The 24,227-nt window shown below is 45.2% G+C and overlaps 1 protein-coding gene across 7 annotated transcripts in view; it reads left to right on the top strand.

The window, feature by feature from the left end:
• Positions 1-23,943, top strand: part of SMOC1 (SPARC related modular calcium binding 1) — a 134,861-nt gene extending 110,918 nt beyond the window's left edge. For 3 of the 7 annotated variants that reach the window (XM_054828482.1, XM_054828486.1, XM_054828480.1), the window contains 4 exons: positions 2,271-2,376; positions 12,114-12,361; positions 18,428-18,478; positions 20,429-23,943. In XM_054828482.1, the coding sequence (XP_054684457.1) occupies positions 2,271-2,376; positions 12,114-12,361; positions 18,428-18,478; positions 20,429-20,445 (422 nt within the window). In that variant the 3' untranslated portion in view covers positions 20,446-23,943. The remainder of the gene's footprint in view (positions 1-2,270; positions 2,377-12,113; positions 12,362-18,427; positions 18,479-20,428) is intronic. The other 4 variants (XM_054828485.1, XM_054828483.1, XM_054828481.1 and 1 more) reach the window with 3 other exon arrangements.
• Positions 23,944-24,227: the final 284 nt, after the last annotated feature.

The following is a 24,227-nucleotide window of genomic DNA, read 5'->3' as shown; positions in this document are numbered from 1 at the left end:
AAATCCTTTGCTCTTGGGCTTTTTCTTTGAGACTCTCTTTCTGATCTCTCAGGAAGACAGAATGGTTTCGTTTCCCTTCTCCCTTCCCTTCTGCACTGTAGCTGGACAAGGGGACAGGAACTGCTTGACGCGGAAGATGACACATGATGCTCTGTAACTTAGTGATCTGGTCCCAGCATCAGACTCCAGGAGAGTTCCCCCCTCAGCTCAAGCCACTTTTCTGTGCCTGAGTAAACTTTCAGGTCTGTGCTTAGCTGCGTTGGCTGGCATGATGGTTCCTGTCACCGAAAACACCCTTGTCTCTGGAGAGACAAGGAGATGGAGGACCTGATCCTGGTTTGTCTGCCTGAGAGATGCTGTGCTGCATGATCTTTGGGTGCAGACTTGAGGTTTGTTTGATTAGCTGCTCTCGTATGCAAAAATTCATTGGTGAGCCAGAGCTGCAGGGGGTGAGAGAGGATGTTTCTTCTTTTTTTCTGCTCTTATTCCTTAGCAGAACTGAATTTTAAGAAAAAATGCTGCTTTGAGACTGATCATTCCATTTGCACTCAATTCTGTAAGGGGGACCCCATACCTTATTCCTCTTCTAGAGGTTTGCCTGTTCTTCAGACTCTCAGTGCTGCAGGCAGCATGCTCCTTGGCCTGTGTGAAGAGACCCTGCAGAGGCCAAGGTGGGGGAGACATAAGTCCAGATCCTTGTGGACCTACACATACCCTCTTCACAAACTGTTTCATGGTTGTGGCCAGAAGAAAGAAAGAAGGAAGGAAAGTGTTGCTTGCACATAGCAAATGGCAAGCTGCTAATTCCTGCAGACGGTGAGAAGCTGAGGCCCCAGGGAGATGACTTCTAGCAAATGGTTTTTCAACCTTCTCATTACTGCAACAAAAAGCTCCTTTAAGTGAGTGGTCTACTCTGGCTGCCATAGCAGCTTACCCATTACAATGCTGACATTTTCTGGACCATGTGCCAAACGAGTGCTGAGGGGTGTGCGTGTGTGTAATGCACATAATACAGGAGACAGGCGAGGGACTGTTGGTTAGCTATTGCAGAGAACAGAGCCTGTAATACTGCAAAGGAGGGGGTTTTGTCAGATCAATTTGCAAGCTGCTTTCAGCTGTCAAGGGATTACATTCAGTTTCTGGTGCTCTGTTTGGGGTACACGTGCTTCTCCGCTTGTCTGAGAAAAGCAGAAAGTGTTGACACTGCTGTATGTTGCTGGGGGAGGCTGTTTTCTGATGGCTGGTGCCTTAATCAGCTGACTAATTGGTAGTGCATGGTGGTTTGGGGAAAGAGAAGAGGTGAGGAAGTTGGTGATGGCTTCTCTGTCACGTCAAGAGAAGACAATAGGATGGGAGGTGTGGACAATAGTTTTGGAGGTGGTGGGCTGAAGTTAAGTAAGCTCGTTCCTTGCTAGGCTAAAGCCATTGTTACAGTATTAATGTGGTAACAAATGAAGCATGCTTTTGCTCCTTTAAGAAACAAGGAAAGGGCATAGATTGCCTCATAAAGGTGAGGAGATGGAGAATTTCGTCTGAGCTGTGTCATAACAGGCTGGCACTGTTAAGGCTAGGAAGCTCTGTCAGACTGTGGTTATGATGGTGGGGAACTAGATGGTCTCAGCACTAAGTAATGGAAATAGTTACCAAGCTCGTCTTCAGCCCGCTTTGTCCTGCTTAAGCCAGCAGTGACTGGGGGCGATTACCACGTGTTGACTTAGACTGACGTATTTCCCATGCAGTGTGATCATGCAAAGAACTGAATTATTGTGGTAGCTGCTGGCAGGCAACACTCTCTGTGCCTGAAGAGGAGAGTGCAAGCAGCAGTCCTTGCTTTGGCCCGTGCTTTGGGAAGCTTTAAGCTGTCAGTTGGGACCTCAGTACAGCCATGTTTGCAGAGGAAGATGACCCAGGAGGTAATGAGTTGTTTTGTAAACTTCTCTGCAAGTGTCACCATGGGAACTCCCGGTCTGCCAGGCACTTCCAGCACATCCCTGTGGTTACACTGGTAGAGAACTGGGAGAGGCCGTAAAGCTAACCACACTGTCTTCCTGCCAGATATTGTTGGTGACCCTGTGTGTGCCTGCACAAAAGCTGCAGGACAAATTGCCATGCAGAGAAACCCACTAAGGGATTCCTCTGCCTTTCCTTAGGGACTGTGATGATGGCTGCCATGTTACAAACAAAGGAGGTTCTGGCTGATCCTTGCTGAACTGAGGGAGGAGACCAATCCTGTGTGTTCCTGCATTAAACCTCCTCTTTTCTTTCTGCAGGCTGCCCAGAAGGGAAGAAAGTTGAATTTATTACCAGCTTGCTTGATGCTCTGACTACAGACATGGTACAGGCTATCAACTCAGCAGCACCTACTGGGGGTGGGAGGTGAGTCCAGAAAGCACTCGGGCTGAATGCCACTAAGGTGGCTGCAGAGCTCTGGGTGCCCCTGAGGTGAGGCTGGGAGGGAAAGGTGTTGCTCTGTGCTGATTTGGGTTCCTCTGGGTTGCTGGGAGGGAGCCGAGGCTGCATCTTCAGACGCTGCTCTGTCCTGTCATCCTAGCCCTGCCTGCCTCCTCCTGCCCCTCTGCCCTGGCAGCTGCTCCACCATAAAGGTTAGTGTAGCCCATTTGAAGTGTGAAATGAGAGCTCAGTGGGAGGAAGTGGCTTGTTCTTTTGTCCCCTGGTGAATGAAAAGACCTAATAAAATGCAAATGGATTGAAGGAGACCGTGTGGCCTAGCGGCTACCACGGGGAGTGAAGAATGCAAACTGAATTCTTGGCAGTACCAGTGCTGTGGTTTTGCTGTGGGGCCGGAGCCAGCCTGCCGATGAGAAGAGGAGCTGTTTTTCATGGCCCTCCCCTCTGACCGGCTGCCTGCTCATCCCTCATGGAAGGAGCAGCAGGTCAGGCCTGTTGCAAGAGGTGGGCAGAAGTCTGCGTTTTGGGGAACTGGAGAAACGCTGAGGTCTTGTCTCCCCCTTCTGCTTGGTAACAGCAAATCCCCTTAGTGCAGCAGCTGCGATGCTGCGGCAGGACAGGCCATTGAAAATGGACTGTGATGGATTTAAAAGCAGCACTATATTGCTTCATCTATGCAAGGCTTCTATGCTTCTGGATTCCCCCAGCTAGAAAAGGGGTCAGTGCTAGTTTAACATGCAGCGATGCCACAACGAATACTGTGCTTGTGTTCATAGGGATGTAGAGATGAAAGAGGTGCCTCTGTGCATGTGTTGCTTCTGTGGGTATTCCTCCAATGTATCGAGAGTGATGTTGATCCCCTTCTTTCCTCTTTCAAAATGTAGAAGGAAGCAGTGCCATCTTTAAGTACTCAAAACAAAAATCTGCCTGGGTGGCACCTCTGTGCCTCTTGGTTTCAGTATGGATTGCTTGTGAGCCCATATGGTTTTAACTTCGCGTTTGGACCTTAGAAATCAGGCCAGTGGCTGAGTGCCTGCACGCTAAATATTCTGTAACCCATCGAATTAGTAGTATATGCCTAGCATGTCTGTATTCATATAAACAGGATGAAAAATGCCCCAAGGATGGGAAATACGTCGTTCTCTCCCAGCCATAAGCATTCCAATGTCAATTCTGTCTAATTTGCATGGTTCAAATGCAGTGGGTAGGGGTGGCGGGAAGCCCTGGAGAGTATTTGATATTTATTTGGCATCTTTGGCACTGGAACTGAAACCCAGCCAATGTAATCATCGCTCTTAAAATAAAGCTTAATATAAACCAATATTGTAGAGACCAGAGATGTATGCCCCCACTGCACTTCTATAAACCAGCAGGCTTGCTTCCTAATGTTCCCCAAGCTTTGTGTATTTCTCAGCTTTCAATAGAGGCCTTTCTGGTAGAATTTTTCACTGCGTAGCTCTTCACACAGTCCTCATGTTGATTTATTTTCAGCTCCAGTGTTGGCAGCCCAGTTGCAAGGGGAAAAAGAAATCTTTTAGCAGGCTGTCCTTTGTAAGGCGAAAGACTGCTGCCACCCAAATACTCTGCCTGCCCACAGCCATGATTAAATTCAGGAAGCTGCTCTGGCATAAACTTCCATGCACATCAGCTAGGCTAAGCGCATACCCCAAAGAACATACGTCAAGTTTTTCCGTCCCACCATGACATGATGGGGCCATTTATTTTGCAAAGAAAAGCATTTCAGGGAATTTGGGGTACTTAAATAAAAGTTTGATCAGTACAGCTTTCATTTCATATAAGTTTGGAGAGTTGGGAAGCTGTCTCTGTGCAATGAGTCCTGCTTTCCAAGTTTCCCAAGAGGAGGAATGTCCTGAATCCTCTCTTCAGGAATAACTCAAATTGTCTGGGTGACCTAACTTCCCTTTGGCACTGGAAATGAAAGCTCTTTTTCCAAGACAAAGGGGTATTTTATTTATAGGGTTAATTGTGGGGCTAATTAATTTTTAACCTTAACAAATAACAAAATACTGGATTTATGACAGTGCTTATCCTGCATCTCTCTGGCCCAGGTTTGCTAAGAAGATCATGTTGAAAAGAAAAGCTAGAGATCTGGCTATCTGATTTTACTTAATGTCAGTCATGTTAGTTTTAATGTCGATTTTCTTACTTGTGAGGCAAGTAAGACTTATTGCAGGCTCTTCTCCATCTTTGCCATAATGATGGCAGAACAGGTTCTGTATTTAAACATGCACTGGTTCCCTCTGTAGCCTCCCTTCTTCTGTTCATTTACAGTGTTCAGCATTTCATTCTCCTGGACCTTTTTTAAAGTCTGAACAAATGTGTCCAATGATCTCAGGTAAATTTTCAACATATCACCAGTAAAGCTTATGGCCGTTGCGGGGGGCAGGCCAGGCAAACAGCAGGCTGTACCCCCCATGTCAATTGGTCCCATATATTGTCCTAATCCCTGGAAGTGTTTAAGACCAGGTTGGATGAGGCTTTGGGCAACGTGGTCTAGTGGAGGGTGTCCCTGCCCGCAGCAGGGGGGTTGGAACTAGATGATCTTTGAGGTCCCTTCCAACCCAAACCACTCTATGATTCTATGCATTTTAATCAATCAGAGAAGCAGCAAGTAGGAGTTTTAGGGAAGGTGGGGAGTATTCCTGTTTCTCCATGGCAGCAGAGAGATGATATTGGCATACAATATGCATCTTTAGTATCCACATTAAAATATAGGACCAAACGCAGAGAAAAGCCTGAAGTGTCAAGGACTGAAAAAGCCTAACAGTGAGAGTGTTAAGGAGCTCAGCCTTCCTTAGGGTAGTGAAAGAGAGAAGAAGAAAAAAAAAAAAAGGCTGAAAGATGATTTTGTATAATCTGAGTATCTCCATAGGGACAAAAGCTCTGCAGGCTCTTTAGTCTACCAGGGAAGAACACGATTAGCTGAATATAAACAAACTTGTGATCAAAATTTCTTTAAAGCAAGGGCAATTCTAAGGCAGAATGAAGTCATGAAGGAGGTGACAGATCCCCTCTCTCTAAGTCTTTCATCTTAGGCCTGATGCCTTTCAGAAAGACTTGCTTTAGTCTAACCCGAGTTATGGTCCTAAGAGTAATTTGATTCACATTCTGTGAGTATGATGTACAGGAAATCAGATTAAATTACCCTGCTGCCTTCAGTCTGAATCTGGATATGCAAGTGAAAACTTCCTACATTTGCTGAGTGTCTTCATCTTCAAGATTTTACGTATTTATGCTGCAAAGCTATTTGTGGCTTTGCAATTAATGTCTGTATTAGCTTTTTTTGGGGGGGTGGGGCAGAGGAGCATGTGGAGAAATTATAGAGATCTGCATTTAAAATACTACATAGAGCTGTGCTAAACTGCACACTTTATACTTGGCACACACAAGAGCAATCTAGTAGCAGCAAAGTGAAGCTGTACAACTTGGATTGCTGCGGGCCACGTAAGAAAAACCTGATAAGACTTTTTTTTTATTGGGCATGCTTAAAACAACCTTGTAATCCCTTATAGGTCTTGTCTCGTTTAAGCAAGTTCAAAGCTATTGACTTTAATTGAGTTACTCTTGCTTTACAATGATGTAAATGAGACGAGAACTTCCCTTCCTTGTGGCCCTGGTTTATATTACAGCAAAATAGCCAAGTAGACTTCATTTAGACTTTTGAAACAGAAAATCTCTGGTAAAATTCATTCTTAATTTTAAGTTTATGTAATAACTCCAAGGCACATCTTGTTACTGTATGTTTTCAAAGTAATTAAGGGAGCGCTTGTAGGAAATTGGTTTATTAACCAGTGTTTGTTATCCTTTTTGAAAAAAACATGTAGTGGAAATTGTTCATGTATAAATCCTATACAATAGCAGCAGCACTTTTTAAGATTTATACTTCACTTTAGTACATTTTAGCCTATTTTCTAATTTGGCCATATTCATATCACACAGGGCCTCAACTAAAATAGACCAAAGGGGATCCCAGCCTGGGTTTCCCTGATCTGAGAAACTCCCTTTTGTCCCTGCCAATTCAGAAGTTAATTTTAGTTGCCAAAGTGTGTGTACTATGGCTTGCTACATTATCAGCAAAAATATTACTGCCCTGTGGAATTTAGGGTTAAAAGGGCAGCTTACAACAGCCACCCTTATCATGTAACACAGCAGCTGTGTCCCTTCATTTTAAGTTGCCAATTATTCCCCATGTAATAGCCCTAAAAAGTACTTCAGAAAATTGCCCCCAAGGTTCCCTTTCATGCTCTGGTTGAGCAGTTTGAAGCAGGCAAGCACAGCTCAGCACATCTCCAGGGTGTTCTGAAGTCGAGCCATGTTTTAATAAAGATTGACACTTTCAAACAGTGCAGGGAAGTTAATGCCCAACTCCTATTGCATTTCAATTGAAGTTGGATACCAACTTCTCTTTGTGCTCCTATGGAAATTCTAGCCTAATTAAAGATACGGGAGAGTTCATGTAAGAAGAGGATCTTTGAGCAGTCAATGAGGAGTGAAGGGAGGTGATTTTTAAACCTCCTAAATGATTTATCCCACAATCTTCAGAAAAGTTGTGTTCAGATTAATGTTTCATACACTACTTAGCCGGAGGAGAGGAAGAAACTGGGCCTGTAATAGGAAAACTTAAGTTTTAACTGTAGAGGAATTACGCAGTCCCTGTAATGAATTTGGACTGTGTAGTACCCTTTTGTTTAGTCTGAACACAGCTTAGTTTTCTGTTGGTTTCTTGATTCTTTGGCTACAGGAAAGGGAGAATAATAAAACAAATACAGGATCCTTTTGCAATTCCATTAGAGTAATCCTCTTTGATTCAAGCCGTGTTCCACTGTTACAGCATTTAACTTTAGAACAGACAACTTCAAAGAACAACAAAAGGAGAGTAAGAAGTGGATGCAGAACAAGAACAATTCTGAATTTTACTCCAGTTTGTTAAACTCATCATTTCCGACCGCTCTCCGCAGGCACCTTAGTGGACATCATCAATGCCGTCATGGGCATTGACTTGGCAGGGTCAGTCCTGTCATTTCTTTAGCTTCACTCTCATCCGTTCTTCATTCAGCAACAGTACCAAGCAAGGTATGCGTCCTTGCAAAGTGTTTTCAAGTTGTAGAAACTTACAACTTTAACTCCTGTAGACATCCTGACCACAAAACATACCTTGTGTGTTGAGAGTGGATGCTGGACTAATTTTTGTTCTACTCTGTTGCTTCTGCTAGCAGCTTCTTGTCCATCAGTGTTCTTTCATCCTGGAACAGCTCCCTCTGGTTTATAGTCTCTGTTTGCAGTCCAGTTAGGTGATGTTAGGCTGGTCTTACTGCCCTTCCCTCCTTCTGCCTCAGCTGCTATTGTTGCTACATAAAGTTTCTATTACAAAAAAGAACAGGTTTTCTGAAGGTCTTCAAACAGACAATCATCTGCTGGGTACTTCAGAGATTGCAACCTTGCTTGCTGTCAAAGCAGTATTTTGTGTTAGGATTTTCTGTCACTGCAACAGTACTGTGGGTCCGTGCAGCCTGCGTAGTGGGATGCAGTGGGGCTGCAAGTGTTCAGGGAGCAAAGGACCAGCTTTGGTAGGAATGGACTTCAGTTTACTTAGTAAAATTTAGTGGGACATACTACACTTTGACAGCACAGTTCTATGGAGGATCATGTGATTGCACACCGTACACAATTCTGTATGTGAGTAATGCATGACACTTGCTGCTCTTGTATACTTTACCCTATATACTCCTCTCCTTCCCACTGAGCTAACTCCTCCTTTCTTGCAAGGGGTCTCAAGGGCTGGAAAGCATTACAGACTGCATGCAAAGTGCATATTCAAGCTATTTGATATTTTGGCATTTTCTTCCCTCTCTGCCCCAGAATTCAGTGCAGATGCAAAAGTACATGTCCATGATTTTTCATAGCCTCTTTGCTTTCTGCCTGTACCCCAGTTATACCAGATGATATGAAGGTATTCTGTGGAAGTGTGTCTCGACTAGAAAATAGTATTGTTAAAAGTAACAGTACCTCAACCCACATATCTCCAAGCATGAGCACCGAAGAAATAAATATTCTCCTCCTATAAGGGAACTGATAGCATGTTATACAGGAGGAGGAGCAAAAGCCTACATAGAGAAGACTATATACTAGATGCCAACAAACTTGTAAGAAAGCTGAGAGAGCCGGTTCCCTGTCTTAGGCTGTTAATGACAGACCGTGCTTCTCTTCGTTGTTGGACCGTAGGTGGGCTTATGCTGCATAATGGAGCTAAACTTGCTGGCTTATGTACGGAAGCGATCCTGCAATAGCAGGTTAGATTTGGAAAATCAGCTTGGACAGAACTTTTTGCTTCCCCAGCACTCATTCTTTAGGAGTGATTGTTTTGCCATAGAGTGCTAAAGAGGAACAATTAGGAAGAAAAGTACAGCTGTAATGTAGTCAACACGAGAAGGCTGTCTGCATTTTGGTAATGTCTGTCTTAGCTGCTACAGCACTGGAGTGCGAGACTGGAATTCAGTGGATTTTTGTGTGACTGGTGTTAGAGGAAGAGATGTTGTTTTGCTGGGAGTTGAGAATGTACAAAGCAGTTTTGTTCTCTCTTGTTTTTTCTGATTCCTTTATGGTCTGAATGAGTAGAGAGGCAGCCCAGCAAATGAATTTTGCATCTGAGGGTTGATTCCTTTCTCTTGCAACAGCAATGGAGAAGTAATAGAGGGAAATTCCCCTGGAATACTCCTGCAAAGTTTTTGCTTGCAGGACAATTAGAGCCCCCAGATTTATTTCAGCTGCCCCAGTGGGTATGGCTGGTGTCATGGCACATCATCAAAGCTAGGTGGCTTAACAGTGCTGTGAAATTGCTTCATATCATGTTTCATGGATGGTGCGTAAGTGTCTTGCATGGGCAGCCGTCAGTCAAGATAGATACGGTGTTGTAACCTCAGCCTTCTTTAGTGTATCATGTAATTTCATGAGCCAGGGAGATATGGCTGCACTGAGATGATACGGATTCTTCCTGTGCTGGGATTCCAGATGATTATCAGAAAGGGCAGGCAACCAACTCAGGAACTGCAGTCCCACTAAGCCAGCCAACAGGAAGTGGTAAAACCTCCGAAATGACTGTATCTTCCTTCCTCCTACAATGACACCAGTTAAGCTACTTCCCTTTAGCTTCATTAGCATGCTGCAGTTTTCAGTGTGAGCTCTCATGTTTGTAATGGCAAAAATTGGTGTATCATCACCTCATGAGTCAATGTATTTGTATTAGCCTGTGGATTTCCCTCATTTTCTTTATGGAAGTGCTGAAGAGAGCTATATTGCCTCTCTTGGTAACTCATAGGAGCTCCTCCTTGGTGTGCCTCTGAAAAAGAGGCACTTTTAAGTCCTGCTTCCGAGTGTCTCTTCAGCAGATAGAGAGAAACTTGTGTTCCTGTCTGTTGTCTTTCTGCCGTTGGTTCTAAGATACTCTGCTATTTTCTCCATTTCTGCCTCTCCAGTTGTAGGTCTTCAGGAAACAAAGGTCAGGCCAAGGTGTGGACAAGGGGAATCTCACATGCAAAAGCTCAGGTTTTTTCCTCTATCTCAGCAAAACCAGAATATTGTCCCTTGCAATACAGAAATTCCCTGTAGCTGTTGGAAATATGCTAGTCTTCAAATGATAGCCAGCTCATTTCCAAAAGGGAGAGAGGCCAATGACTGTGTTCATAAATGTCATAAAAACAAGCCACAGGATGTGTTTTTATTCTCTCCTGTCATCCTGGTCATCACATACAGTTTCAAGGCTCTGAAAAGTCTAGGCACTCCCTTAGCTTCCTGGGGAGATTTTTGCAATTTCTGCTTGTCAATAGGTGGCTCCAGGGGCTTGTCTTGTATTTTGGCTCACAAAACTAAGCCAAACTTATTCCCAACCTCTTCTTCCTCCCCGACAGTGCTTATCCTACTGTACATTGACCAGATGCTGTGACTGAATGCCAGGCTGCTTCTCAGCTAAGAATTAAACGATGGAGAGAGTTTCAAGTAAAACCTTGGGAAAAATCTTGTGCAGTTTATTTGCCTCTCCCTACTGTGTGTGTTTACTTGTTTCAAGGATCCAGGTGTCTCTGGATAGGGGCTACCTTTCTAGATTGTATTGTCATTTGTAAAAGCTAGCGGGAAGGTCAATGGAAATCTCTATTCTCCACCTAAGCTCCAGTGCTTGCTTTCTGCATATTGCAGACTCCCCTTCACTAGTGATTTCAATTACCATGGCCATAGGGTGAGGCTTTTATTTTTCAGGCACTGTAGCTGTGTTTGAGACAAAACTGGCCATACTGGAAGGTCAAAAGAATTTTCTCCCTTCTAGTTCCCAAAAAAGAAATTTTCAGTGACCACTTAAATATGTGTCCTACCAGTTTCTGAAACAAGGTTGGTGACAGTCTTAAAGTGCATTTTACAATATTTCCCCATCTCACACCAGAATGCCCCAAACTCACACCAGAACCTGGCTGCCTGCAGCATAGAACTGTCCCTCTCTCACTGCTGGGGAAGGAATTAGACAGCAGCTGGAGGTGTCCCCTGGAATTCGTCAGAGCAACCAGTGCCAGTGTAGTGTGTCTGACTACCTATCCACTAATTTCCATGCGCTGAAACGCTTTATTCTTGGGCAGAAAAAGGCTTAAGTCACAGCCTCGTTTCAGCATCATTTCAGCTTTCTCTGTTGGCACACTCATCACATGGAGAAAAGACGGACTAGCCTAGTGTAATTTTTAAAGAATTCTTCTTTAGAAAGAGTTTCTTCCCTGGTTCTCCGTATCACTGAGGAATAACCCCTTTGCTGCTGCTGCTGCAGAGCACCAGACACTGCTTAAATGGCATGACATAACAGTGCCTGTTCAGTGATGGCTTGGCGTTGAATAGCAGCGTTCTCTATTTGTGTATCTTCAGCTGTTGCTTTTCCTCCTGCTCCTCTTTTCCTCCTCTCTGATATTGTTTGTTGTTGTCCACAGAAAGAAAATGTGAGCCAAGTAACGTCAAACTTGTAATATCACAATGAGTAAGAAATGAAGCAAACTGAAGTTGCCAGTTCCGTAGTATTGCTTTTAATGGATTTGTGGTGCTTGTCTGCTGTGGAATTTTTGTGTATAAATCAACCACGTGAAAAGCATTAAATATGCTGAAAATACAGCACAGAAGTTCAGATCGTATAAATAGATACAGCAGGAATGTTGCATCTTGCCAAGGACATTTTCAAATAATGAATGTGTCTTGCATTAAATTAATTTGTTCCCTTTCTGAAGTCTAGATGTTCTTCTATCACAGAAACTACCGTGACAGCTGACACTCACAGCTCTCCTGCTGGTAACTTGAATGGGAGTCCAAGGGTCAAAAGGACCATGGAGATTGCCTCTTGCCCTCTAAAGGGAGATCCTTCTGGGATTAGGCAGAATTTCAGCAACTGGTGTGAGGAGAACCAGAGCTACTGAGGGTATCAGTGTCCAGGAATCTCTTAGCTCCATTTGTTAATGCTAAAGGACATTTTTAGAAAAAGTTCATCTCTCTCAAAAAAGCCCAGCTAAAAGGAGGAGACTGTAAGACCTGCGTATTTTGCCTGTGTTAAATATGGCATAGTGCGTGTCTGGCTCAGCACGCAGCTCTGGCTCCTCAGCGCGTGCTTGACAGTGTTGGTGAGAGCACCCACTTGTTGGGGGCCTGTGCTTTCTCTGTTCCAGATTCTCTGAGCCAGACCCCAGCCACACACTGGAGGAGCGAGTGGTACACTGGTACTTCAGCCAGCTGGACAACAACAGCAGCAATGACATCAACAAACGGGAGCTGAAGCCTTTCAAGCGTTACGTAAAGAAGAAAGCCAAGCCCAAGAAATGTGCCCGACGTTTCACTGACTACTGTGACCTCAACAAGGACAAGTCAATCTCACTTCAGGAGCTGAAGGGATGCTTGGGAGTCAGCAAGGAAGGAGGTGAGTGCCTTTCCTTCCCCGTTGCATGAGAATAAAAGACTGACATGGAGTTACAGCAAACTCAGGAATCTGTTTTCTCCCAGGTGATTCAAAAGTGCCACAGTTTGAGAAAATGAGTGGGATTAATACCCTGCCGTGCAAATGTAGTTCGTTATTTGTGTTATGGCTCTGTCTTTTATCCCTTATTGTGGGCCTTTGTGCTAAGCACTATATAGAAACAGGGCAAAAAGATGAGCCTTGCCCAGAACCCTGCTTCTACTGTAGAAGTCCTTGGAAACTGTAGTTCAGATCAGGTCCCTTCTGAGTAATACACTGCTAACAATATTCTGTTGTCTCAACCATGTAGGTTGGATGATGTATGAGCCAGCACAGACCCAGTCCTTCTCCAGAGACCCTGTTGACTAACAGAAATAATATTTATTTTCATTGCTAAATCCAGCATGCAGGGAAGTGGATGACGCAGAGAGAACAACTCAGAAAGAAAGTGCAGGGCTGTACTGTTGCCCTTTTTCAGAGTTAAATTATGCTTTAAGATTGAGGAAGAAATAGGGCATATGAATAACCTATTTTCCTTTCTGGTTAGTGCCTGAGCAACCAACCCACCCTCCTTCCTTTTCTTCCTCTTTCATCTTCACCTCATCTTCTGTTGGGACCTGGACCAAACTGATATTTTTGGAAATTTTATGAATTGCAACTGTTCAACCCAAATTCAATAATTATCAGTCATTCTTGACTGTGGGCAGACTTGCTTGGCAGGAGAAAGCAAGCTAATTTCCTGTGCAGGTGTTTTGGCCGTGCGGACAGCTCTTGTTATAACCGTCGGGCCAGTTGGGGAAAGGTGGGTAGCTTTCTCCAGGCTTAACCTTTCCTTAGTTCTTTCCTCAGGTTTAGCACAAGTGGGAAGGGAGTTGGTGCATTTGGGTGTTGAGAAGTTGCCCTTTCTAGGTGCTCTGCAAACATCTTAGTTATCATAACAAGCCTGTTGCATTACTTGTCAGCTGTGAGAAGCATTCAGCTTCCCTAGCTCAGTGGAAGTTTTTTTCTTAGTCGTTGGTACTGAGGAATGACATTCCAAAACAGCAACCCTGTTCCTTAATTTTATTACCTTCCCAATAAGATGAATATGCCAAATGAGTTTTATTGCTATTTGGCCTGGAATAAGACTCTCTGGAATCTGCTGCTTTGCCCAACCGACCGTTCAAAATATAGTTTATGGAAAGGGGGCGGGGGGGGAAAAGGAGAGAAGGAAGAAAACATGAATCTTTGAGCCCATGTGAAGGGGAAAGAAAGCAGTGAGACATTGTTGTAAGTGTCTGATTGCCCAACTATTTGCTGAGAACACAGCTTTGACCTTTCATCGTTTCTTCCATTGTCTGAGGACAGGATTGTATGCAAAAAGGGGCTCTGACCTTGTTTTATCATACAGTTCCACATACCTACTAAAGGCCTGATAGGCCCTGAGGATCAAAGATAAATGGGTAAGTTATGTGGAAGGAGGACCAAGGGGGGGCCAAAATGCAGTGGAGGGAGCGGTGCAGGGAGCAGGTACTAACATGTAGGAAAAAAATGAGGGAAGAGTACTCTAGGCATGCAGTAAGCAAGTTTGTGATGGATCTTTTTTAAGAAGTTATGAATTTGTGAGGTGGTAGATGACATGTTTGCTCTGCTTTCTATTCACAAGAACTTCTAAATTAAGAAATAACCAGTAGCTTACCCCTTCTCCAGCTTATCCTGATCATGGGTGCATGCAGTCAGTCAACTAGTCCGTGTATTTGCTCTCTGTTTCTTTCTCTGTACCATGGCCTCCAAACATCTGCTGGGGCTGAGGTCACTGTGGGTCCAAGCCAAGAGCTAGTTGGGAACCTTTTTGATGATGTACTTTCAGTTGTAAACTGCCAGTCAGATGAAACCAAAACTTTTCATGGAAATGTTTCTGTTTGAACAAAAGCTTTGCCAGAAAGGTTTTTCTGGTCTGGATTGGATGAGGAAGGGTTGGAGGGAAGCGAGGAAAGTCATCATTTCCCCTTGATATACTTCATTACAAATGAACTTGCCTCAGATGTTCCAAATCCTGGTTGGGTATTCGGCAGCATACAGACTAAAATGAAGTGGGTCATCATTCCATGTGCATCCTGCTAGGCAAACTGAACACTTGTAATGATTTTGAAAATAAAACTTAATACAAATTTTTGTAGGGTTTGGGATGCTGAGGAAAACAAATGTTAAGGCTTCTGCATTTTTGTCAGTGTTTTGCTTTTTTTTTTTTTCCTGTGGCCAGTTCCATCCAAACATGGAAATAGTGTTGCTTGAAGGAAGCACAGGGCATAGATAAATCAGCAGTGTTATATGCCTCTTGGGCACTAGATAGTCTAAATAAATAAGATTTATGTGGGAGGATTCAGCTGGGATATTCATAAAGACGACAAACCTGAATCTGAGCTCTTTCCAGCTTAGGATCAAATCTGAGATGCATAGTTCTGTCTGTCTTCCCCTCCTCAGCAGGTTCTTGATGCCTGTGGTAACCTAATATGTGGGTGCTGCCAGCCAGTGGTTCTTCAGTGGGGAGAATAGCTGTCAGTCCACCAGCAACCCTTCCTCTTTTCCATCCTTATAATGACCCAGAAAGTTGCTGAGAAATTTGCTAGGGCTGTTGGCCACTTTGCACAGCTCTTGCCCCTCTACTTAAACCAGATGTGTTTCTATCAGGGGCAACTCGGATGGAAAAATGCTGTCCCTGGATCTGGAACAGAGTAGCCACATAGAGGCAGCCTTTGAGGGTTTGCACAAGCCTGCAAATGGTTTCTTAAACTGGGGCAGAACAAGTAGGGAGGGCTTGTAGCTCGGAGTATGCCAGAAACAGTCTTTGCCATCATTTGATCTAGGATTGTCTGTTTGAGGAATTGTGGAAGGAAAACAGACTGATTTACAGCCTGTTAAAAGTTAGCATTCATCAGTGCAGTCTGCATAGCCTGAGTTAAGGGGGGAACCATCTGTGATCAAAGAACAAATTTAGCTCTCTGCATTAGTCAAAAGGCAGGGTCCTTGAGAGGAGATAGACACACACTGGAAAGCTTTGCTGGAGCGTTACTGGACCCGAGATTAATTGGAGCCCAGTGATCTTAGAGAGGAGGACTGCAGATCTGAGCAAGGCTTATTCTAGTTGTGCTGGCTGCAAAATGCTGGAGTTTTTTACCTCGACATTCTTCCAAATTCAGAAGACAGTGTCAGCATTTTGTGCCTGCCCAAAGAGGAGCTAAGGGATTAAGCAGCGAAGAAATGTCCCTCCGCCAGCTGACGGGAAGTTTCCTTCTGCCAGTTCAGATCCCATGATAGCTTTGCCATCCAAGAGCTTGTCAGATGGTAGGTGTTGGGCGCACTTCACAGGCCATGAGGACTTCTGGGGTGGAACCCAGCCACTGTCTCTGCCAACAGCCAGCTACCAAGAGCATAGTCCAGAAACAGGATCAAAATGTCTTAATTAAAAAGTGTGTGTAATTAAACAGCATGTCACTTTCTACTGGAGCTGAGCAAATGCTACAGAAAGAAGAAAAAATAATGGACAATCTAAACAGCAGATTTAATTCGGTGATGTTTTAGACCCTTCTTACTGGTATCTGCAGAAGAAACTGAGTCTCTGCATGCTTAGGAGGCATCTGGGAATGAGGATGCTCTGTGTCACTGCTGTGTGGGAGCAGGTAGCAAGGAGCAGTCACCTGGGAAAAGCCTCTGGACCGATGATGGTAGAAAGCTGACAACAGTCTGAGAGGCTATGAGAAAACTGTAACCAGGTAACAACTGAGTTAATAAAAAGGAAATTCAGAGTCCATCTAATTACAGTTAGATTAGAAGGTAAATGAGCTCCACTGCTTCAGTGCTTGTTTTTGTTTGCCTTGTTCAGATATCCTCCTTTGGAGCTCAGTAGAGATGCTGTAGTTTGTCACCTTTAATCTTGAGGAAAGTTACTGATGGTTAGTATGACTCAGGACATCAGTATTGTGTTGGGAACACGCAATAAGGCTTGTGGTAGCGTGTTCCTCCCCCATGAAAGGCGAGAGCTTTGCTTGGTTAAGTCTGAGGAATCATTTCTACCTATAAAAAGCTGCCGGGGTTTCCTTGGGGCTTTTCCTTGCAAAAGACACCTGGCCTAATCCAGACTGGCTAGAATTGTTACCCAAAATAGTGTACTTGTGAGGCTGAGCAAATACTCCGCATTATGAAGCTTACTGAATGACGGGATGTTACCCTAAAACACCCAAGGGCTTCCCAGGTATATGTTAGTAACCCACTGTCACAATCTGCCGCATTCCTTCCTCTCTTTCATGTCAACTTTATGCTCGGTGCAGTGTTGCTTTGGAGGGGTTTTGTCTTCTGTGTTTATACAGAAGGCTGAAGGCAATACTCTCTGCCTTTGGAGCCACAGGTGATGAGCTTCGGGGTCGTTTCCCGGCAGGGACGTGCGGGGCCATTCCCGCGGGAAGCACAGCGCCCCGCCGTGCTGCTGGAAAGGTGCGGCCTGCCCGGCCTGCAGCACCCCGCCCACGCCAGGGGTGCTCCCCGCCTTTGGAATCAACTCACCCGGAGCTCCCCGCCTCTTCCCGAAGACAAATAGGTCTCATTCACGGCAACGCACTGTCGGCTTAGCTGCACTGGGTGCAAAAGGTTCGGGTTTGGGTTTTTTCCGGATGCCTCTTCCTTACCCAGGCAGCCGGCGGGGGCCGGGCCGTGCGCGGCCCAGCAGCGCCCTCCAGGGCCCCGGGAGCGGCCCGGCTCCGCGGCTCCAGCCGGCCGGAGGATGCGGCGGCTCGTAAAAGCCCTGGGTTTTTATTGCCAGCTCCCCGGGAGAGTCCCAATTAGCTCTGGAGGAATCTGCCTCTTGGCAACGGAGCTCTGCTTTTTATACACGGGCGCAGAAGTAAGTGAACAGCGGTTCCTCTGATCTCGCCAGGGCAGATGGCTGATACGAGGCTGGCGTTCGGGGGCCTTGAAATAACTTACCGTGTTTATACCGTTTCTTTTATTAATGATCTCAAAAGCCAACAGGTTATGCTTTGCGACCCATTTCAAACTCAACCATCACCACTTTTCTTTCCCCCTCTCTTTTCCTTCCCAGCGGTTCTGTCCTGCAGCCCAGCATCCCATCCCCCGGGGCTTCCCCAGTCTCACCCCTGCTCTCTGAGCTTCTGCTTGTCTTGCTCTTGCACTGTGTGCAAGTGTGCAATGTGCTTCATGTGCAAAGCAAGCTGTGCAATCAGGTCAGATGCATGCACAAATGAAAGATACCTCTTAGGCTGGGCTGGAATGGAGGGTGACAACAGGCTTACTGCTTCTGGCTGGGAGCAGGAGTTCCCATTTCCAGCTAATCCCTCATCTGAAATCAGACCAAGCAGCTAGCAGGAAATGTGACATGCTTTCGAGAGCTCCTGTAATCCCTGAGCTGTCTGTACCAAGCACATGGTAGGAACAGGTTTATTACTGAAGTGAGAGCACTTGTCGTGAGCTCCATCTGGTGTAGGGTGCATGCGCCGGTATCTCAAGACACAGTCACAGCTCTGCAGTCTGTCCCTGCCCTTCTGCCAGGTATGAGTTCTGGTCTTTGATTTCAGGCACCTGTTTGATTGTATGGTCCAAGCTAAAGATTTAGTAAACTTGGACTACCTGTATTGCCTACACCTTCACTCTTTTCTGGCTGCCCCCTTTCTACATGACGTTATTTTGCTTGCCGATAGCAAAAAACATTTTGGGAAACTTCATGGCACTACTTGCATCCTTCCTTTCTTCTTCCTCATTCCACAATTTAGTTTAACCTTGTAATTGTTGTTTCTTGCCCCCACCAAACCTCTGGATTTCATGATGTTTGGCTACTACAACACCAGGTATTTAACATCTCTCATCTCAAGTAAATTAGTCTGACTCTTGCATGTGAATCTTAAGGAGTGCTGGCAGGACTTGCTGTGTGCACAGTCAGAGGAGCTGCTTTGAACCTGCCCTCCGGCAGCAGACAGTGGGGAGGCTCCTTAGTCGTGCCATGGCATTTATTGCCTTTAACATGGTTCTTGGATTTTACAGGTAGCCTGAGCAGTTTCCCCAATGGAAAAAGACAAGGCCTTAACCCTTTCAGTGAGTATCTTATCAAAATGTTTCCTTTTTTTCTGTGATAACCATGTGTCCCAAAATTCATTCTCCCCTGCTCTCGTATGTTCATGAATAGCAATATAGAAACAGCTGGAAACCAATGTTGTTCATAAGAGGCGTGAATGTAATAACATGCAGTTCCTCTGCATCATCTCAAAGTCCAGCACTGTGTCTTTAGCAAGGGCAGACAGTATATTGCTAAGGAATTGGAATAGGATCCAGCAGCTATGGGATGAACGCTCCCCTGCCCTATTCTTCCTGCTTCTAGCAAGCAGTGATTTAGGTGGTTTGTTGTGTTTACATTACATTACTCCATGGACGAGTTCCCATGAAGACTCTTCTCTGTCCCAGTGAAGGTCTGCTCTCCTCTGCATTTTGTGGCAGTGAATGGCACCCTTTCATCAGGCATGAAGAACACCTTTTACTTGTTTTGCTTATAGACCTGCTGCCTCATAGTTTCATTGGGTGCTTCTCATTTTGGACTGTGAGAAACAGTGAGCAGTTCTTCCCTGTCTGTCTTTCTCTTGCCACTTGTTCTATAGCCCTCCAACACGTCTGGTTAGGCTCCTTTCCACGTTGAAAAGACTTAGGCTACGTATTTGCTTAATGATAGACTTCCCGTATCTCTTGCTATCCTCCTTGTCTTTCTGGGTACCTTATCTGGTCCTGATGGGCTGAACAGAGAACTGAAGATAAAGGTCAGCTAAGCCTTATACATTGGTGTAGTGATGTTTCCTGGTGTGTCCTCAGTTCTGAGTAGGTATTTGATTTTTGTCTACTGCTAAAATCTGAGTGGAGACATTAAAATAATTGTGTACTGTCACTTCAGCCTCTTCCCTAATCACTCAGTGTTCAGTGTGGGACAGGTCATCCCCGCTCCCCACTCATGCTCTGCGTTGCATAGACATTGAAGTCAATCTGCTCTTTTTATGAGCTGGTCATTGAGCTCTGTGTGCGCCTTCTGCAGAGCTGTGCAGTCAATTTCAAACATGACTCTCTGGAATAATTTTGCATTTGACAATATCCATTAGCACCAATCCCAGTGAGGCCTCTCTGGTAACCTTCTCCTTTCTGAAAACCAAATCCATACTTCTACTTCAGCGTGTTTTCACCTGTAATTAATCCACAGACCTCTCGCTCTGATCCCGTAAGAACTTTGATTCTTTAAGGACCTTTGATGAGGGGCTTAACAAAAGCTTTCTGAAGAAACGAGTGGGGGGGTGTGCACATCTATCTGAAATGCCAAGCAGCACCCTTGCACCATCTATGGGACAGTAATAGCTCAGCAGGGTCCTGGGACCCCCAGCTCCAAGTATGCTATATCCTCACCGCAGATTCAGTAGTTTGGTAGGCTTCAGAGTGCCTGGTGCAGGCAGGTCTCTAAGAACCATTGAGCAGGGAGACCGCTGCATTGTGCTGTTGCAGAGGTGGGGAGAGGTGGCTTGCCCTTGCCCTGCATGCCTGCCTCCTTCCAGGCCTGCACGCCTGCTAAGGGAGGAGGCAGCTGGCTGCGGCTCACGGGGGACATGCTGGCAGGGCAGCCTGGCAGCAGCGGGCTTCTGCATCAGCCGTGGCAGGCAGAAGAGCAGAGGGAGAGATGTCGGACCAGTGGTTTTCCCAGACTGCGTGCCTGTTTCCAAGGAGGGGGAGGGAAAGGCAAGTAGTGGGGTTTGTTTAAAAAAAGTCAGTCCCTAGGGCTCTGTGTGACTCATTCAATGCTTTTTTTTCAGCAAGGCTGTCTCATTAGCCCCCAGTTGTTTTCAGCCTCACAGCTTACTCTGGGATCTCACCCTTCTGAGGCCATGGCTGCAGCAGAGACTGTACTGTATCTTTATCAGTCAGGTGCCCTTTTGGTTTTAATACGCCTTTTTTCCTCACTTTTCCTGCTTCTGTGTGTTTTTTTTTTTTCTCCTCGCCCCCCCCCCCCCTTTTCAGTAGGTCGCCTGGTGTAGCAGCAGAAGACAGGAAGGGAAGGCAGGAGCCGCCCCAAAGGAAAGAAAGATCCAGTGACGGACGGACAGACACCTTGCTGCTTGTGACCAAGCACGCAGCATCAGCAACATCCAACGTAGCAGAAGTGGCACCCAGAACATTTGCACTTTTTAATAATTGGTTTGGGTTTGTTTTTAATTGCTTTTCAATGCCATTATCTAATACTTCGGAGAGTGGGGGGAAGCAGGATCATGTCGTTTTAAAATTGGAACAGCTACTGATGACGTAAAATTGAGTTCACTGGGACTCAAAGAAAGAGAATTTTATATACTGTATATAAATATATATGTAAATTGTACAGTTGTCTTGTACAGGGGTTGGAGTCACTGTTCTGTTCCTCCCTTTGCTTTTGAAGGCTGTTAGGGTTAGAGGGACACTTTGCTTTTAATGGATTCTAGTAATGCATTTATTTCTGCCACCAAACCATCATTCAGTTGGAAATGTTAACACCCCTATGCAAAAAGGAGCAAGTATATCTGCGTGACTTGTGCTTGCAGATGTGCACCCAGTGTCCCAGATACCAAATGCTCCTTGGTAGCAGCTGAACCCCTTCTTCTCTTACTGTAAAGCCCTGTGCAACTCACAGGCCATTGAGCTTTTGAGAGAGCACAGATTTCACCTAAGTATAGGTGCACTGCAAAGCTGCTTAAAGTAGGGATAGAAAAGGCTCATATTAAGGACATACAAAAGTAGTTTCTGCACCTGTTGCAAGTTGGGCAGAAACAAATTGTAAATGCGTTACTATCCAGGCTCAGAAGACATGCTTAGCAAAGATGTGCCATGCCTTGGGAATCTGACGCTGTAGGAAGGATGTGGGAGCCATAGGCCTAGTAGAGTCAGCAGGGTGAAGTCTTGCATCTTCCTCTCTGACAAAGTGTTCATCTCTATGTTGTACAACATTAAAAGTATTGAGAAGCCTGCTAAAAGCAGCATTAGCTTGTCTTTTGCTTTGCTGAAGAGCAAAGAACGTATTTGTCGGTGCAGAAAGACACAATCATGCTGCTGGTCCCCAAGAATCTGGGGAGCTGAAGTTACTTATGCTTCAACACTACAGCTGGGGCCATGCTCACTGGTGAAGGTCTGTCTGCAATGACTATTCTTGTCTTTGGTGGTTGTGAATCCCAAGCTCCTCCCCTGTGCAGTTGTGTGCCTGCCTGCTTAGAGCATCCACTTCACCTGGTTCACTGTTATCAGTACCTCCTGTGTTAATCACGCTCCAGTGGCACATTGCCATAACAGTGAAGGCTTGGATTGAGGAGCCTGGCGTTCTCGGAGGCCACAGGGGCTGTTTCAACTACCAGCAGTTTTTCCAAAGTTGTGTCTGTCTTAATCTCAGATACAATTGTAAAGTCAGCAGTAAGGCAGGGACACCAATATCAACAAACCTAGGTTTGAGCAGAGTGTGATGGGACACGCAGTGTTTTGCTTTGTGCATTTCCAATGTATCCTGCTGACAGGAAATGTTCTGAGCAGCCTCCTGCTTCAGACCTGGCATTCCTTTGCCACTTGTCTCTACCAAGAACCTGTAGTTAGAGATGATGATGTGCCATGCTAACATGAGATCACACTAGGAATTGCTTGTAACAGCATTGCGTTACTGTAGAGACTGGGCTTGTCCCTTGAGGCTTTGTTGCTTTCGTAAAAGATGTTGCAACACAGCATCTCAGTCTGTGGCATATCATCATGACAATAGCATGAGATAAACACATCACAGCAGGAATGTCCTGATGCAGTAAGTTAGTGCCTTGTTGACAAAATGGAAAGTTTAAAAAACAAAACCAAAAACCCCAAAAACTCTTTCTATCAATAGCTGTTTAAGAGTAGTAATAACTCTTCCTCTGGGAGGTAGATTGGAGCTAATGAAAGCATTTGGCATGGTTGAAAACACCTCTGGTAATCTCTGAAGTATACATCACACCACCATAGTATAAAGAAGTTGTCTCTTTAGCAAGAGCAGATCCTGCTGCTGGGTCTTCATGGTTTCTCACATACAATGTATGTGCTATTTTTGGCCTGCAAGCTCCCATCTTCTTGATTGCATCTTCTCTTTTTTAAATGCCCAGGGCACATCTTCTGTGTGTTTAAATGATGTGGTTTAGTGTATAGTTAGAAATGTCCCTGTCACTCATTAATCCTATTGTAGGAGTAAAGAATGAATCCAACTGTATAAAAAAAAAAAAAACCTCTCCTTTTTTAATATGCTAGTTTTAGGAATTAAAAGCTCTGGCTACTGGGTTGGTGTTTGGTTTGGTTTTTTTTTAATGTATAGTTGCATCCAGCAAAAGCAGCCAATTGGATGCCTATAGGAGTTCTGTCTGCCAGCCCCTGGGTCCAAGCAGTGCCCCACAAGATTGCAGGGGGAGTGCAGAGCTGCTAAAAGTTACTGCATCTTTTCTTTTGGAAATGTCAGTAAACCAGCCAGCCCAACATTCCTGCCTGTCACACAAATCCTTCTGCAGACCTCCTTTTCGTCGTCCTTGTGTCCTTTCCATCCGAAAGGCTTGCATTCACATCTAGTTTGTATTAAATTTGGGTCAGTTCTTCAAGGAAGCCAAACAAGGGGTGGCTGTTGATGTTAGCTTTGGTATTGGTGGTTATTTATGTTGCTATGCTAGAGCTGACTTTATGGATGGGTTGGGGTCTAAGCATTATATTGCTTTCCCCTTTACTTTCATGACACAAGTCCAAGTCACCACATCCTGACTTGTTGCATTTGCACGGGCCTCTGAGCAGCTTCTGGCAACACTTGTACGCTGGCACGCAAGACCCAACCAGCATGGCTGTGTAACATCTGGATAGAGGTTAGGTTACTTGTTCTGGGTTTGTGTGTTGGAAGATCATGCAGACAGTACTGGTCCTGATTCATATAATCTATCCTGTGAGTTGTCCAAACAGTCTGTACTCATCAGAAGAGAGCAGAGCCTCAGCTCCCCTCTTCCCTTGTTGCTTTTATTGCCAGATAGCTGGCCAGTCTACCTGGCTGCCAGGCCAAACATGTCCTTATCTGGTGGTGGTAAGCATTCTTCTGCTCTGCCTTGCATCAATAGCATCCTACTGAAGCTGGGCCATGGGGAGTGTCAGCATTGTGTCTGGAAGCAGACCCTGGGCATGTGTCTCCTCATCCTTCAAGTCCTCCTGGGCCTGTCCAGCTCTACTTTGAATGACAGCTGAAAACAGCTGGGACAGAGAAGAGAACCAGGGCTCCACAGTGCAAGTCATCTGCTCTTCCTGCCAGAAGCAAAAATCCTTCCTTTTTTGCTGATCCTCCAAGGGCATAGTGCGTTGGAGGGAACTGCATTAAGGTGGGATTCATCTGTGTGAAGGCACCGCTTTCCATGGCCTGAGTTTGTATTGAACGTACCCTGCCCCAGCACATTTCTGCCTATGGCATTGTTTGTTAGACTGAAAGGCATCTGTTTGACTTTGGTTTTGTAATAAAATAGATAACTTTTGCTCCAGTGTCTTGTGGTGGTTTCTTGTTGAATCTTGGTTTCTCTTCCACAGACTGTTCTGTTACCTACGCACTGCCACAGGAGAGGGACGGGGACTTTCCTGCTCACAGTGTCACATGTCAGTCTTTGGTCGGGATCTGAGGTCCTTGGATGTTTCTCTCCTGTGTGTAAGCCTCCAAGCTGAATTAAAACATGCCCCAGAGTGCTTCTCTGTGGTTTGATGACAGCTGCCTGAATCTGCCCAGGCTGCTTAGAAAGGCTCTGAGGCTTCAGCAGGAGCCTAGAGGTGG

Source organism: Grus americana, chromosome 5, assembly GCF_028858705.1.
Source record: "Grus americana isolate bGruAme1 chromosome 5, bGruAme1.mat, whole genome shotgun sequence".
Classification (NCBI taxonomy): Eukaryota; Metazoa; Chordata; class Aves; order Gruiformes; family Gruidae; genus Grus; species Grus americana.
Note: the sequence above shows the minus strand (reverse complement) of the source record. Positions and strands in the feature narration are given on the sequence as shown.